Genomic DNA, 16,000 nt, shown 5'->3' on the forward strand with positions numbered 1-16,000 from the left:
AGTTCCGTTCACTGTGGCGAGCATCGGCCACGTCTACGAAGGGCGACGTGGTCGAATGTGCACCCGTGGATCTGAATGCGCGTCGAGTGGACTCACCCGACCCAGTTTCCGGGTGTGGGGAATCTGGAACTCTCTTCACCTTCTCGTAAGTTCCATCCATGTTCTGAAGGAAGTAGAGGACTGTTGGCAAGTTTCAAAGCAGCAGAGCAGTTAGACCGGTCCCGGTATACCAGGCCTAGGTACGTACCGAGCACCAGGGTCCTGACATGCGGGCAGCAGCGCAAGGATTGCAGGCCAGTCCAACTGCGTCAGCTTTCCACCCACGGGTAATCATCATTGCGTGATGATGATGATGGAGGGTTGTAGATCATGGTGTGGATCACTGATGAGCAAGCATGCATGTGCGCACATCACAATTGAGTCCATTCAACACTTGTCACAAAGTGTTTTAGAGCACTTGCACGAGAGTTGCCGCCTCCGTATCCTGCACAGCTCTGCTGATCAGCTCATGAGGCTCAATTCTTTACGTGTTCACTGATCTGCCTGAAGGTGGAAGCTATACCACTGTGACAGTATGCCGAGTATTGCTCCTCACTTTCATTTCTACAACAGAAAAATCTGAAAATTACCTGCTGAGGTGAGAACACTGTCTGCATTCAGTACGTTTCCTACATTGGCCACATTTTTCCAGGGAATACTTGCACCAAAACAGCGCGAAATCCCAAGCTCTCTCTGCGAGCTGCCACACGACAATCTTTATATCATTCTCCCACATGCTATTCTTGTTTTGCCAGTCACTGACTGGCCTTGCTTTCTTTCACTGACACTCTGCGGTACAAGATAAATAAGATGTGCCCCGTTTCATTGCATCCCTCTCTTTCCTTTGAAGCAGTCTGACTGGATAAATCACACCCAGGACTCCAGCATGAATCCCCCACATGATGATCACATCCTCCATCTATCGGGAGCTAGCGGCCTTGAGCTTGGCATAGAGGTCGTCCATCTGCTTCTGGAAGGTCTTCTGCAGGATGTTGCGCTTGAGCTTGAAGGAGGGCGTCATCATGTTGTTGTCTGTGGAGAACGGCTCGGCTGTAAGGTGCACCGCTGCAATTCGCTCGAAGCCTTTCAGCCGCGCCTGCTTCGCCATCGCTGCCAGCTCCTTGGTCACATGCTCCGCTGCCTGTGGACATGTGACATGCATCAGTCACAGGATCAGTCACAGGCTTGTCGAACAGATGAAATCGCTTTGCCGCCTGTGGACAGGTGACATGCATCAGTCACAGGCTTGTAGAACATATGAGATTGCCCCGCCGCCTGTGCAAAAGGACCGGTGACATGCATCAGTCACAGGCTCCAAACATTGGTGACATGGCGGCTGGCTTCATAGATTAGCACAGGTGTGTGCTGTGATGCTTATCAGTGTCAGCGATTAATGCAATGATCCCTTATGCTGCTGCACTCGGTAAATCCTTCAAGCCGGTAGCTGTTGCAGTTTTTGAGGCATCGGCTGTACCATCTGAGGGGGACCTTCCCAGAGACAAACCCACCAAGGACACAGACATTAGCCACTGCACGGCTGGAATGGCACAAGGAGGAATTTCTCTGCAATAACGGCTCTAACCATGGGCTTTGACAATAGCATGCGACGCAGCTGCGCACCAAGATTTTATCGAGGATTTGTAAAAGAGATATCGCCTGATTTCACGCAAGCATGGTGGGGCACATGTGCACCTTGGGGTTTTTGACGAGGGCGTCAAAGTCGCCGTCGATGCCGTTGTCCTTGGCCCAGCCAGTGAGCTCCTTCCTGTCAGGCACAACCACTGCCACCAGCGTGCTCTCGTAGCTGTTGCCGTACACCCAGATCTGCTCCACCGCGTCGGTGCCCCTGCGCGCGCATTAGGGACCCCGGTCAGACGTGCACAGATACTTCTCCTCCCTGTGTGAAGCTGGAGGCATGCTGTCCATCTGACTCCATGGGCCCGGAAGACTGAGTTGCCAGCACTCTGTGTATTGCAATCTTGCAGACTCCCACCGGTCAGGTTATTCCTTAGCCAGCTCACTACTTAGCCATGCATTTGTTAAACTCCATGGCAGACTCGATACTACAAGAGAGCGCCCTGCACTTGGCGCACGGATGGCATCTCTTTTGAGGCAGGACCATATGAGAAATGTTCACTCTCTAGCATCGGGATCCAGGCATGGGGGGAGCAGGAGGGCGCTCACGAGTAGGTGTTTTCGAGGTGCTCTGCCGCGATGTACTCGCCCTGCGCCAGCTTGAACATGTTCTTGATGCGATCCACCACCTTGAGAGCGCCACCGGGCGTCAGCTCGCCCACGTCTCCCGTGTGGAAGAACCCGTCCTCATCTGCAGCCGCATACGTCGCACGCGTTAGTCAAATGCAGCTGGCTGGTGACGACAGCGACAACTGAGTAGACATGCAGGGCAGCCCTCAAGAGCTGCAGCTTTTCAGTTTCAGCCGTGCAGACCCATGCATCAGCCGTTGTGGGCCACAGTGTTCAACAGCAGCTCGCTTCCAGACAAACGTGTACAGCATTCATTGATTAGGCACTGCAGCAATGACCATAGGGAACCAGCCCCAGGGGTTGAGTGCGACCACAACAGAAAATGCCACAATATGTGCTCACCAAAAGACTCCTCGGTCTTCTTCTTGTCCTCGTAGTAGCCGTCGAAGACAATGGGGCCGCGCAGACAGATCTCTCCGCGCGGCGGAGTTCCCAACGGATCATAGCCCAGCTCCTCTGACCCCTCAAATCGCAGCTCCACGCCTGCATAATTGCAGCCATCACATAAACATGGGTCATATCCTGCATCTGTCAACCACTGCTTGACAACTGGACGCAATATTCTGTTATCCTTGTAGAGATTCATGGCTTGCACAGACGTGCATGCCTCCAGAAGGACAGGGAACAGGTGAGCACAAGCAGCACTCTGCAGGGACTGGAACAAAAGGCAATGCAGACGCTGCAGACAAGGGTGTAAAGCATGCTTACATGCTGTGGGGGGTCCCACTGTGCCGCTGTTGTCCTGCTGGGGCAGCGCAATGAAGGAGGCCGCGCAGGTCTCAGTCAGACCGTACCCCTGCGCAGGTGACCCACCTTCAGCTTTAAACATCCGCATTTGAGATGGCTATGGACCATGCATGCATCACAACTGACATTTGCACCATAAAGAGCAGCCGTGCCATCCCAGACACACTGTCCTGCAGCAGAGTAATACCCACAAGCAGGTTCTGTGCTAAGCAACAGAACAGGACGGCACCGCCGGGAATGGAAAGAGAAAAGTAGCATGGGAAGAAGGGTAGCCCACCTGGAAGACGGGGGTGCAGAGGGTGACTTTCAGGTACTCCTCCACATGGGTGGAGAGGGGGGCTCCTCCGCTGACGATGAAGCGCACGCGGCCGCCAAAGGCCTTCTTGAACGTGCTGAACAGGTACCTGTCCAGCAGCGGGGTCGCCTGCGGCCCACTAATTGTGTCAGCCCATGCTGAAGACATGCCAAATTTCTTTCAGACCTTTCCATCTGGCATGGGATGTGGCAGGAGCTGCAAGGGCGTCCGCATGTCCCTCCAGTTGCTGGTTGCATTGGTGTGCACAGCCCATTCCTTTGAAAACAAGACAGTGAACAGCTGTCCTGTTCTGCTATCACCAAAGACAAAACACGATATGCTATTCATGCTATTATTTTTTGCGGCGAGAAGACTTTGGGGCTCACCCGGTTGAGGGGCACGCCGGCCTTGAGCTTGGAGAGCTTCCAGCGGTAAGCGAGGCTGACAAGGGTGCGCACGAGCCAGGGCTTGGCCTTGAGCTTGGCCTGGATGCCCGACTGGATGCGCTCCAATACGCGCGGCACTGCCACAAACAGCGTCGGCCGCACCGCCGATATGTCGTCCGTCAGCTTCTTCACGTCCCCCTGCAGCGGTCGCGGAAAAGTCAGCCCCGTAATGCATCTGTGTCTATTAATTGTCCCTTTCGCCTGCTTTCGTGCTTCTTGGAGCACTCTGGCCACTGTGCACTGAAATGCACCACTGGATGTGGGGGGAATGTGATACCTTCTCCCCATGCATGAGCAGCAGGTCTGCCTATGGGCAGCACGATATTTCACGAAAGATCCCCTTGTATGGAGGAGAGCAGGCGCGCTGCAAGGACCTTATCACCCTCGATCTCCTTGACAGCACAGAGTCATGGAGCCGCGCCTGCCAGTAGCCGATGGAGGCGCCAACGGAGAGAGCAAACTCCTCCAGGGCGCGCCCGAGGATGTGCGCCAGCGTCAGGTACGACAGCGTGCTGTCATCGCTGCCCAAGTCCAGGCCCACCTCGCGCACAAACGTCTGCAGCGCCGCCACCGTCGCCAGCACGTTCTTGTGCGTCAGCACCACGCCCTTCGGGTTGCCTGCGCGAAAAATCAACCAAGTTAGAAACCACTAGATCTGTATGCTGTTCGTGAATGAGATGTGCCCAGCTTGGGACCAAAACCTGGTCAGTAGGACATACTGTCATGTGTGGCGTCAAGGACGTTGCAGGTACATGTGACATTTCACACTGGTTTTAAGTGCCAGAGGAAATTCTAGCCCAATAGAATGAATTGTGATGCATGCATTGGTGAGGAGCTACTACCTCCCAGCCAACTCCGCAGGCGAAGTCTACCGCACGGCGTGCACCTGCCTATGTCTACTGCTTGCAAAGGGAGATGAAGCATCTGCACAGCTGCAGTTTGTGACTTGAATTTTAGGCAGGAAACATGCGCACCTGTGGTTCCAGAGGTGTACATGATGGTGGCAGGGTCATCTGCCTTGGGGGGCACGGGCGCTGTTGGCTTGCTCTTGCCCAGCTTGTTGAAGTCCTCCCACTCGTACACCTTGATGCCCTGCAGCCATGCATAGGGCTCCTGCGTTAGCCGGCATGCATTGACACAAGTGTGACACCTTGCTGCCCTTGCTTGCATGGACAAGTCCTGGCTTAAGAGAACCTGCCAGTCAGCCGCTTCATAATGCATTCTGACCAAGCATCCAGGATGGGGAGAACGAGTTGGGCATGCATGAACTGTGTGATGCATGCCAAATGTCAATGTCAGATGGCATGACAGGGGCATGCACAGTCTGGCAACCATCAAGTGGGTCATGCCGGACCTCTTTCTCGATGCTGGCAGTGGCATCCTTCACAGTGGGCGCGTCGCCCCAGTACACAACAGTCTTCACGTTCTCCTTCACATTCTTGGCCGCCTTGGCCAGGAAGACCAGCTTGGAGGCCTCTGCGAAGATGATGGAAGTCTCCGAGTGGTTCACTGTGTACTCCACCGCTGACTCGCCCAGTGAATCGTACAGGGGCACTGCATTGACAAAATCCACATGATTTCTCCACTGATCAGACATGATCCCCCTTCAACTTTCAGCAAGGCATGTGCCACCCCTGGCACTTGGCATACGGCACTTAAGATGTTACTGACCTTGCAAGTGAACATGTCAGCCTGACTTCAGCAAGCGTTCAGCCTTGCTACTGCTGGTCAGAAGTCAGCAGAGCTCCTTAGAAGCCGATCTGGCATGCATGAAGACGTGCATGAAGTCAAGAGGCTGCAAAACTTACCGACATACAGAGATGAACGGTTGCAGGCCTGGATGATGAGCATCCAGTTGGGGCAGTTGGGCGCATAGATGCCCACCCTGCCCCCCGGCTTGGTGCCTGAGGCTGTGATGGATGACGCCAGAATAGCGGCCCTATCTGCAGAGCAAATTGTTCGCTGTTGACTACTGTTCTGAGAGATGTGCATATAGTTTGCAACACAATCGAAGATCCATGCACACGAAAAAGCATGTCTGCCTGAAATGCCAGGTGTGTAATGAGATGGCAGGGTTCGATTATGACCACTTTGGGATCTCTGCGTACCCCTCGTCTCTTTGTAAGTCCAGTACTCGTAGGGACCCGCTTTGCCGTTGACGATCGGCCTCCATCCCAAGCATTTGCAGTCACCGTAACGCTTCACGCTCTGCTCAAACACTTCATAAAGAGTGGTGCATCCACCGTCCACACCCGGCCAACCGTCTTTGGCGGCAGAGTTCCTGAAAGCAGTAATGAGTGGTCTTCTCTATACATTTGCCGAAAGAGAAAGAAGCGGAATCAGCTTCCGCGTCAAGCGAGTCTTTGTGTTATAGGCATGGTGGGATCCGTACAGACACGAGGCTTTGTTTCTGTTAGAACCCCGATCAACAATCACCTGTAGATCGGTGAGAGCGCATTTTTGTCTCCTTTCTTGGGCTTTCCCTGGCCAATAGCCACAGTGTATGTACCAACTTGCTTCACTTGCTCAGGCATGGTACTGTTCTGACCAAGCTCTCCTACAGAGAGCAGCCGACCTGCTTGTGCAGTATTGACTACTTTATTGAAGACCTCTGGACAGTGTCAGAGGAGGGAGATTTTCTATCACAGAATCTAGGGCTCCGTCTGGGATGACTTCATCTGGGCATTTGGCACGAGCATGGAAGCTGTCTCATCTCAGCTGGGTGAGTAATCCACCCAGGCCTTGGGTGTGTGTCAAGGGAGGGAAGAGGAGGAAGCTTCTCGTTCGGCTCTCCCCGCCTTCCGGGCTATATTTCCAGAGAAGCCAGAGCACCACCCTGCAGCCTTGCAGGGTAGGTGACATTTTGATGTAGCACTCAGTTCCCTTCCAAGGGTTGGAAGCCAGGAACAGGTGTCAACGTGAGCTTATGGGTACAAGCACGGCAATTCCAATGATGTCATCAACGAGACCAACCTGGCATTCTTAGCCATAGCAGTGTGCTGTTGTAAAACATTTGACTGTACTTTGCATGCTTGTGTCCTCTGCCAATGGCCCATCTCATTCATCGTCATCAGAATCAAGCCCAAAGCCGGCCACAGGCGCCACTGCCGCCTTGCGCGCCCCTCCTGATAGGCTAAATCCCCTGCCCGGTGCCCCAGTCTGTCTCCCAGGCTGCACCCCTCTCCCTTGCATGCTGAACTGCATGGGCTGCTGCTCATTTCTGCCAACACTCATCTGCACTCCGGGCGCACTCCCAAGTTGCGCACCCGCTCCCTGCTGCTGCAATACTGGCTCCTGATCTTTCCTGGATGCCAGTGGCTGCCTTGGGGCTGCCTGCGAGAAGCTGAAGCCACTGAAGCCGGCTGGGGCAGGCTCCGACGGCGGCAGTGGTGGCGGTGGTGGGACATCCGGTGGCGGTGGTGGCGGCTGTTCTTCCGGTGGTGGGGGCGGGGGATCCCAAGCAGGCCCGGGAGGACCTGACGCAGCCTGGCCGCCTGCAGACCCCTCTGCTGCCATCCGCGCCTGGTGCGCTCTTTCGATCCTGGGCACACCAGCAAGCTTGCATGCTTTAATATGCAGCAGTCTCTTCTTCCACATACTGTAAGAACGAGTATGCCAGGTGCAGGTGCAGCTCTACTAGCGCCAAAGGGCTTACTGTTCTTGCAGCTTGGCTGCTTCCTTTTCCTGCCGCCTCTTCTCCTTCCGCTCCCTGTCGCTCCTTGTCCTCTCGGCCGTCATGGCTTTCATCTCTATCAGCCTCTGCATTGACCCAGACACCGAGGATGACTTGTAGAATCATAAGCACTTGAGATCACTGATGGGGTTCTGAGCAACGGGCCGCAGAGGTCAAAGCCGCAGAGGTCTCAAACGGTACCCAGAGTGACACCTTTTTGTGATGATGGTCATAGGAGCTCAAGTGTGTGTCCAGCTCAGCCGCGGACTTGTACTGCTTGTGGCACGTCTGCATGCCAGACCCACAATTAAAACACGAAGAATGAGATTCTCTGCCTACTGCAACTGGAGGCAGGCAGTCTACAGATTGCCACCAAATTCACCCAGGGGGCAGACAGCTGCAGGCGCACCTCACAGTACAGGTTGCGCTTGGCAGTGCTGGTGTCCTCCTTGATGCGCTGCTTGCGTTCGACGGCCATCTACGCATCCGCCCCACACAACCACAACCCGGTAATCCTCTGTGGATGGAGACAGCCCAGCACAGCGCATGAGCCTCAGACCCTTGATCCTTCATCCACTTACTTTGCCCTCACATGTGCACCTCAGCTAGAGTGTTCCTGACCTGCCCTGGCCAAGCAACGCATGCTACCAAAAAATCCCTGCGTGTAAGGTGCATGTGAATAATTGGGATGGCAGTGGCTGTGCACCTCTCTTCGTCTGGTGCGTGCTTCGTCCTCTTCTGCCTGCACTTCCACCTCCAGCCGCTTCCTTACAACATTTTCTGCAGCTGTGTAGAAGCTGTCCTCCTCTGCTTTCCCCAAGCCCAGTCGCAGCCCCGCCTCGACCCCACCCTTGATGGGCTCCGCTATGCCTGGACACCAGAGGCATTTGCCAGCCATGTCAGCTGCCACGCCAATGCATGTTTGCGTAAGGGAATGGACGATATTCAATAAGGGTTGCCTATGGTGGCAGGAAGAATAGAGGCATACCGTCCTCGTTCCTGCCAAGGCCTTTCCCTCCCCACCCCATCCTCTGCAGCATCTGGTAACCCCTGTTCTCAGCGCCAAGAGCTGTGTGGACGCTGGCCATGACCAGATCTGAGGTCTCCAAGGTATTATCTGCTCGGTGGTTGATGGGTAGAGAGTAGTCATCATCAAGGCCAAAGAGCTGCTGCTCCTCCCTCTCCCTCTGCAGACAGAGGGGAATTTTGTCATGCCCTCTAGGAAAACCCGTGAAAAGCAGAATATCAAATTTCAGCCATACAAACAGCAGTCAGTCATCAAGGGACAAAATACATGTCCGCACTTATAGGCTCGGCACTCACGATCCTTGAAGCAGAAAACTCTTCTCCTCGGCCAGCACTCAATTTGTCATCGACCACCTGGTATGGCATTCCAAGACCAGCCATGATTCTGAGCCGTCTCCAGATGCTAATCAATTGGAAAGCATCAGCAATTTCCTAAGGACCGATGATCTGAGGCACCAAACAATGTATCTCTGCCACAGGGGTGAAGCCCCCTCTTCCAAGACGATCTCGAACAACTCCTCGCTCTAGATCTCTATTCTCTGCTGGCACCAGCTGCTTCAGGCACAGCGATGCAAATGACGCGGAAGGTGAGCAAATGGGGCCAGGTTGCCTCCTTTGGCTTGCCATTCGTCTTCTTTTGAGAATCAGAAATGGACCTGGCTCAAGCCAAATGGTCAGATCAATTGCAACTATTGCACTTTACATTGTGAAAGCTTGAGGCACAAGAGTCTTGATCGACGCTCACTGCCCAGAAGCTTTGAGACAGCTTATGTCAATGAGAGGAAGGTCATCGTCTTATAACACAACAACCACCACCTTGACTTATTGAAAAGCAGAATTGTAATCTTACAAAAGAGGAGGGTGAGTTCTGGCATCTTTCATCGCACACTTGGGGTGGAAAGAAGGGTCATCTACATTCCGTTTCGCGTCGCTTCTTTCGAGTATTCCCATCTAGTGATAGCGGTAGAAGCACATCAAATGTGGCGGCAGATAGCCGGACAGCCATCTGATGCGCTGACAAGGCCAGACGACGATGAAGAGGAAGAACCTTTGGCTTCCCACTTCAACACCAATAACTTCGGCAACTTCTTAGATGTAAGCTCCACAGCAATCTAATCAGCCGCTATTGCTGTTGCCTTTCTTTGTTTATTTCTGTCGGTGATGTTGTCTTTCGGTGTACGGCCTCACCTAGCCCTGCTCAGGCAGCACTGAGTGCCTCTTGTCTATACATCTCTGGGGTATTCACTGGTGCGATGAGAATGTAATGAGGCAAACAAATTGTGCATTGCGATGTTAAATGACAGTAGTACTGCTCAATGACCTGCAGCAGCTCATAAGAATCGTGCTCTCCAGACGGGCATGCCACCGCTGCCAAGGCTTCATGCAGCTGAAAGCAATTCTGCTGTCCAGGTGGAGAAGGACAAGCTGACGGTCCGCTACACTGGACAAGGCGCGCACAACAACGACGTAGGAGCCATACAGGGCAATCGACCAGTGCCGCGGAAGCGCAGAGTGTACTATTATGAGGTCACAGTGCTAGATGCCGGCGAGAAGGGTCTCATTGGCGTCGGCTTTGCAGACAAAAACTTCAAGATGGGCAAGCAGCCTGGGTACGTGCACTGCATGCTCCTCAGCCCCTACACCCTCCTGTGAACTCAAAAATCCGCCTGAGCAGGGTTCTGTACCTGCCAAGCTTGCCACATTGTCCACCGGCACATGCATCCACCTGACACCAACCTAACGCTTTCTTAAAAGGGACATTGCTGAGTCAGAGCATGCATTGCGCAGGTGGGAGCCACACAGCTACGGCTATCATGGCGATGATGGCAAGAAGTTCCATCAGAACGGGCAGGGCGAGGAGTACGGGCCGCAGTTCACACTCGGCGATGTCATTGGCGCTGGCATTCACATCCAGAGACAGGAGATCTTCTTCACGTGCGTTGCTTATTGGCGCTGATTCTGAAAAGCACCTTCACAGCAGTGATCTTTATAGGATACGGGTGGCTCACCATTGGAGAATGAATGTTGCAGGAAGAATGGGAAGCACTTAGGAGTAGCCTTCAGGGGCCTCCCACAGCTGCCGCTGTACCCCACAGCAGGCCTGCACAGGTAGTTGTCTTCTTGCAACTATGTCTCACCATCTTTCTCCCTGTTCAGACAAAAAGTTGAGATGCAAGTTCAGTATATTGGCATGCTCTTCCTTCCACTGTCAAGTTATCCTGACCTACAACTGCTGAAATTGGAAATTTCTCTGCAGCCCTGGAGAGTGCATAGCTGTCAATTTTGGCGCCTCTCCATTTGCCTTCAACCTGGAGGCCATGCTACAGGAGGAGAGGGAACAGGAGGAAGCAGCCGTCCAGAGGCGTGTACCAAATATACTCTTCTTCCTATACTTGCCTGACGTTTCACTTGGCCTCCTTGGCAGAGGGCAGAGAATACCAACAGGGACACTTGCTTGCCTAAGGACACACCCTGTCTTGACCAGTCAAACAATCAAAAGTATGGACGTTTGCTTGCTTGGTTTCTGTCCTTTGTCACGCCAGGGCATGCATTACTTAGTTTGAGGTTAGTCATGGGTTTTGCACTGCGCGTGCAGCATATCGATACCTGCGGGGGTGACGCATCGGCTGGTGCGCGAGTACCTGCTGCACTACGGCTATGCCGACACGCTGCGTGCCTTCGACACCGCGGCCGGCACCACCGAGGACGCACCGCAGCTAGGCACCTCTAGGTGCTGCCTCCACCGCCTGTCTGCATCGGCCAGCGCATGCATTGCTTGCCGAATAAAACCTTAGCTTCCATGCAGAGCGAGGCTCTTTTATGACCCACTGGTAGTGCTACTGATGCACTGGCCTGTACAGAGGAGTGGCAGCCTGCCGAAGCTTGTGCAGCAAGAATGGATCTGGGGTGAAGCTACCCTTAGTGGCACCTTGAATTTGTCAAGCAGACATGCAATCGACAGCGCAGATGACACACAAAGGACCTGCCCACGCAGTGTTCGTCAGATAGTCCCATGCAAGATGGGGCTCCTTTCCCAACCCTTCAATGCCATATTGGTGCGCTGGTCTGTGACCAGTTGAGGCAGCAGACAGCGGCAAGTCAGGCTGTTCACTTGCTGTCATTATGCGTGAGAGGAACCTCTGGCTGATTTGCATCCCGGGGGCATGCCATTTTTCACGCGAAGGCGGTCACCATTTCGCAGTTGGAGCGAGCGGGACGCGCCGGCCGTGGCCACGATGGCTCCGCGGCAGGCCATAAGGCAGCGAATGATGGCGGGGGATGTGGAGGGAGTTAACGCGCTGCTCATGGAGCATTTCCCCGAGCTCGTCGTGTCCAAGGGCGGCAAGCGGCCGGACTTAGACGTGTACTTCTACGTCAACTGCATGCAGTTCATCGAGCTCATCAGGTGCGGCTAATGTCACTGAACTCTGTCAATGTTATTGGGTGTTATCAATGGCCGTCCCTGCCACTGCACCAGACTGAGAGGTTGTGCCTGTCGAGCTGTGGCATCAGTTCAATACTGCTGCCATTCCAAGTTTGTGCAAAATTTCATGGCGTGCTCCAAATTGTGACAGACGCTAATAGCGAGACCACCTATTGATAGCAGCAAGGGTCTGCTCTCTGTGGGGACCGCATGCTTTTGGGCATGCAGTACCATTTCTGTGCATTGAAGCAAACTGCGGAGCTAACGTGTGCTGTGTTGGGGGAACGCTGCAGGCAGGGCAAGATAGAGGAGGCGGTGATATTCGCGCAGGCGTCGCTGTCGCCGATGCGGGGGCTGCTCACGCACCGCAACCGAGCCTACGACGCCATGCTGCACGATGTAGTGGCCCTGCTAGCCTATGAAGACCCCCTGGTGCGACCTCCCCTGCCCTCCTGCCTCCTCTTGGCACAATCTTGGCACAACCGTCCACTTGCTGGGCCCTTACGATTGTTGACATGCTCCTCCCTAGTGCAGTGTCTTTAGCTCCAGCTACAGATTCAGCAGATTGGGATACTGTCTCAACACACGCAGGAAAAGCCCTGTACAAATACAGGGCCTCCGTCCTGCTAATTCTCTGAAAAATGTAATGCAGAATTTCCATTGTTGCATGTCAAACCGGTTCCTAGGATGCAGCTGCATGCCCTTGTGGGACCCGTACAAAAGGTCAAGTGCACATTACAACAATGCAACCCTTAAAGAGCAATGCTTTCCAGCAAACATTTGGGCGCTTCCTAGGCGCCCCTGATTCTGAAAGAAACACCTTTTTTCAGTATTATGAGTAGCCTGAAGGCACCGGCCTAGTGTTGAAGCGGCGTGCTGTGCAGGACTCTCCGCTGGCGGGCCTGATGCACCTGGCGCAGCGAGAGGCGGCAGCAGATGTAGTGAATGCAGCCATCCTCGTATGTGGATCGTCAAAGCCCGAAGAAGGCAAGAGGGAGGACAAAAAGCCTGTCCTCCCATCCACACCCAAACCCCAGGTACTGTTTGCTGCCCGATCTTCATTACCCCCAAAGCCCTGCTTTCATATCCATCGTCTGATCCAAGTAAAGTCTCTTTTATTGAGTTTTTCTCCGTTAATTTAGTTTTCCGCAATTCCGCATGTCACAATGATCTCCAGAGCTGAGATAGATGGGGGGTGCCCATCAATTGAGTGTGCACAGTTCTGAGACTGCTTGGCTTGCCAGAAAGCTTTCCTTAGGTGCTCACCAGGCTGTGTCTGTGCTGCTCCCACTTTTCAGAAACTCCAGAAATAGTTGGTCAGGGGGTCCACAAAGAGAGAGTTGAAGGGGTCCACAGCAGCGATTCCAAGTTTCCTAATGTTCTGGCGCAGGCGGCGGTGGAGCGGCTGATGCAGCAGCTGGTGACGGTGCAGAACGAGCTGCTGGCGGCCAACGGCGGCCTCGGCGAGCCATTCCGGCTCTCGCAACACCTCGGCGGCCCCGCTCCCGGCCCAGCGTGCAAGCCGCCGGCGCAGCCGCACCCCAACGGCGTGGCACCCATGGACCGGGACTGATTGCACCGAATACTCCTTCCCTGTGGGCCCCAGTCGTTGGAACTGTGGCTCTTAAGGACTCAGTGCGCTGTGTGCTGAGCGCCAGTCCCTGGAATGTGCTGTGCATGGAAGGGGACTGATTGCACTGCGGGCTTTGTCGGTGTTCAAGTCTCAGTGGCTAGAAATGCGCCGCCATTAATCGGGGCAGACTGCACTGCGTGATGTGGGGCCCTCTGCGAGCCCAGTCACTGGAAATGTGCCTTGGTGTCAGAACTACGCGGGTGGAGACGCAGTCTGCGGGGAGCTCTGCCAGTGCATCAGGCCGCTAGATACTCTAGAATGGTTGCTCTATGGAGATCGGCTGGTGTGAGGACTGCTGTCACGTGGTCCCACATGGGATTTGTCTCTCTGGCGGCGTCCCCAAACACATGCAAGGACTTGCAGCGTCTTTAAAGCCTTGCCAGGGTTCTGTGCTTGCATTGCAGGGATGCTGTGGCTATTTCAAGTTCGAAGCTATGCTCTGCTCAAGTGGCGGGCCTGTGTATGATATATGTGAGTCTCTCGAAAAGCTTGTTTATTGAAGGAGTATCTTTGTACATTATAGCAAATTGACTGTCGCAGGGCGGAAGCTTTGCTAGCTCCTAAAAATGTAACATAGAGGATCCCAGAGTCTGTCTTGCATTTATTTTTAGTACCCATCGCAACATATGATATCAAATAGAGACGAATCTTCTTTAGCATGCACATGTAGACCCTAGCTTATCCCCATCAGAAAGCATCGCAAGCAGAAGATAGGCTGGCGACTTGCCAGGGGCAAGACATATCAAATATAACAGAGTCAAAGTCATCTCCCACACCGTTCTCGTCTAGATATAGCTACTGCGATACGGTTTCTAGGATTGCTTCTCATGATAAGAGCGAGTGGATCAGATTGATTCAACTAGATGTTCTGCAAAGGTGAGTAGGATCCATAGGCTGCAGTGAAGCCATAGCTCCCATATCCCCCAGGCAGTGCCTGACTCCCCGAAATGGAAGTCTGAATCGGTGGATTGACCTCCTGAGGGCCTGACACAAAGCTGGCGCTCCCGAGGAGGGCCGGTGGCTCCTGTTGACATCACCACTCCAATGACAACCTTTACCGTCGAGCCTTGTATTTGCTGCAGTCGATGCCTTGTGGCAAAGAGGGGAAGGACGCAAGCAGCATTGAACACGAAAGCCTCAGTGGTCACTGGCTGAGCCTTAGGAGCTCTCAAAGCACACCTGGTTTGGTGGTGGCAAAGAGGGACTTTGCAGGGTTTGTAGCTGCTTCATGAGTTCCTTGAAAAGGTTGCTGACGTTCTCCTGCTGTAAAGAGCGAGTAGTCCTGCTCCAGGAGGTGTGCTCTGGGCCCACATCTGCAGAGGAAAGAGCCAGGGCAAGGAGAACGAAGGCGAGGACGAACTGTGTGCTCCTGGCCATAGCCTGCGATGGATATTTCGTAATTTAGAGGCACGTCCTGATGAGAATTCTTACGTACTTTCTCCTGAATTTCTTTCCAAGAAGAGGAACACGCCAGTCAACTACCCACTGTCACAGTCCGGCCACCCGGTCAGCCTTGATAGATATGTTTTGTGGGAGTAGAGTGCGCGAAGTACTATTGGAAATACCTGGTCGAGGGGCAAACCCTGTTTTCAATTGTTGCCGCTTGGAAAGACTGCTAGCTTTTACGTTCTATTATTAGACCACGGCTGTCTTTGAGGAACCAATCATAGGCAATTGCGACTTGCAGTGATTTTCTTCCAGCTGCAAATCTACCAGGCGATGCATGAACCTTGCATCTTGGGTCCTGGAGAACAGGATATTCGTCAAATTGATGTCCAAGGAAAGGCACCTTTCGGCCAGGTCTGCTGGGGCGACACATGCATGATGAAGTCCCTGAAATCCTTACGGGCGTTGCCCAGGTTTCATTCCACCAAGCAGATAGAAAATCTTGTAAGCTCGTCTTCATATATGCGCCGACTCTGGAGGTGAAACAGTTTCACCTCTTGCAGATCTTGCATTGGTGAGCTTAACGCTTTGCCCAAGTCGGTTGCATTTGATCTAATGAGGCGATGTACCCTGCTTGAAGATGGCGTTTGTGCAATAATTCATGTAGTCTGCTGGGCATTTTCGGCCCGAATGAAGATATTTCACAAAGGACGAGCGACTGACTGACCAGGCAAATTCACATATAAGCCTTCAATCTAGGGATTTGGCAAAATACCTTCCGAAGCAGCTTTCTGACATTTCACGAGCGATGGCTATCGACCATGCAGGCCTGAGCGTAGTGCTCTCCTTGGAGAGAGCACTCTACACCTTTGTGGCTCTGCAATGAGCGATAGCCCCAGTAAGTCAAGACAACCCCCTCTGTATAATTTTGCGAACGTGTCTTTGGCCTGCTTATCGGACAGCAACTGTGCAGGTGCTTGCAGAACACGGTAGATCACCTCTGCCCACACCTTTTTCACCCGGTGTAGGAAACCTTAAGAGTCAGCCGCGAACGTGCGAAGGCTAA

General features: G+C 53.6%; 3 protein-coding genes across 3 annotated transcripts; 1 reads left to right on the forward strand and 2 right to left on the reverse strand.

Annotated features, from left to right (window-relative positions):
* Nucleotides 1-507: 507 nt before the first annotated feature.
* COCSUDRAFT_54565 (acetyl-CoA synthetase-like protein) lies at nucleotides 508-6,457 on the reverse strand. Its single transcript, XM_005644117.1, has 13 exons — nucleotides 6,229-6,457; nucleotides 5,901-6,073; nucleotides 5,601-5,735; nucleotides 5,147-5,346; nucleotides 4,767-4,884; nucleotides 4,214-4,410; nucleotides 3,733-3,930; nucleotides 3,329-3,475; nucleotides 3,017-3,100; nucleotides 2,647-2,791; nucleotides 2,224-2,365; nucleotides 1,732-1,885; nucleotides 508-1,180 (listed from the first exon to the last, which is right to left on the reverse strand). Exons 1-13 carry the CDS (start codon nucleotides 6,324-6,326, stop codon nucleotides 959-961), a joined length of 2,013 nt encoding a protein of 670 aa, XP_005644174.1. The 5' UTR covers nucleotides 6,327-6,457; the 3' UTR covers nucleotides 508-958.
* A 392-nt stretch (nucleotides 6,458-6,849) lies between these two features.
* On the reverse strand, nucleotides 6,850-8,857 carry COCSUDRAFT_58378 (hypothetical protein; the record flags this gene model as incomplete). The annotated part of the gene is made up of 7 exons (XM_005644118.1): nucleotides 6,850-7,333; nucleotides 7,448-7,551; nucleotides 7,667-7,753; nucleotides 7,875-7,943; nucleotides 8,172-8,335; nucleotides 8,454-8,652; nucleotides 8,846-8,857. 7 exons carry the CDS (start codon nucleotides 8,855-8,857, stop codon nucleotides 6,850-6,852), a joined length of 1,119 nt encoding a protein of 372 aa, XP_005644175.1.
* A 612-nt stretch (nucleotides 8,858-9,469) lies between these two features.
* COCSUDRAFT_19458 (SPRY-domain-containing protein) lies at nucleotides 9,470-13,488 on the forward strand (the record flags this gene model as incomplete). The annotated part of the gene is made up of 10 exons (XM_005644119.1): nucleotides 9,470-9,586; nucleotides 9,902-10,101; nucleotides 10,280-10,426; nucleotides 10,523-10,600; nucleotides 10,749-10,845; nucleotides 11,062-11,222; nucleotides 11,676-11,897; nucleotides 12,209-12,347; nucleotides 12,800-12,925; nucleotides 13,306-13,488. 10 exons carry the CDS (start codon nucleotides 9,470-9,472, stop codon nucleotides 13,486-13,488), a joined length of 1,470 nt encoding a protein of 489 aa, XP_005644176.1.
* Between the last annotated feature and the right edge of the window lie 2,512 nt (nucleotides 13,489-16,000).

This window comes from Coccomyxa subellipsoidea (genome assembly GCF_000258705.1).
Source record: "Coccomyxa subellipsoidea C-169, whole genome shotgun sequence".
NCBI lineage: Eukaryota > Viridiplantae > Chlorophyta > Trebouxiophyceae > Coccomyxaceae > Coccomyxa > Coccomyxa subellipsoidea.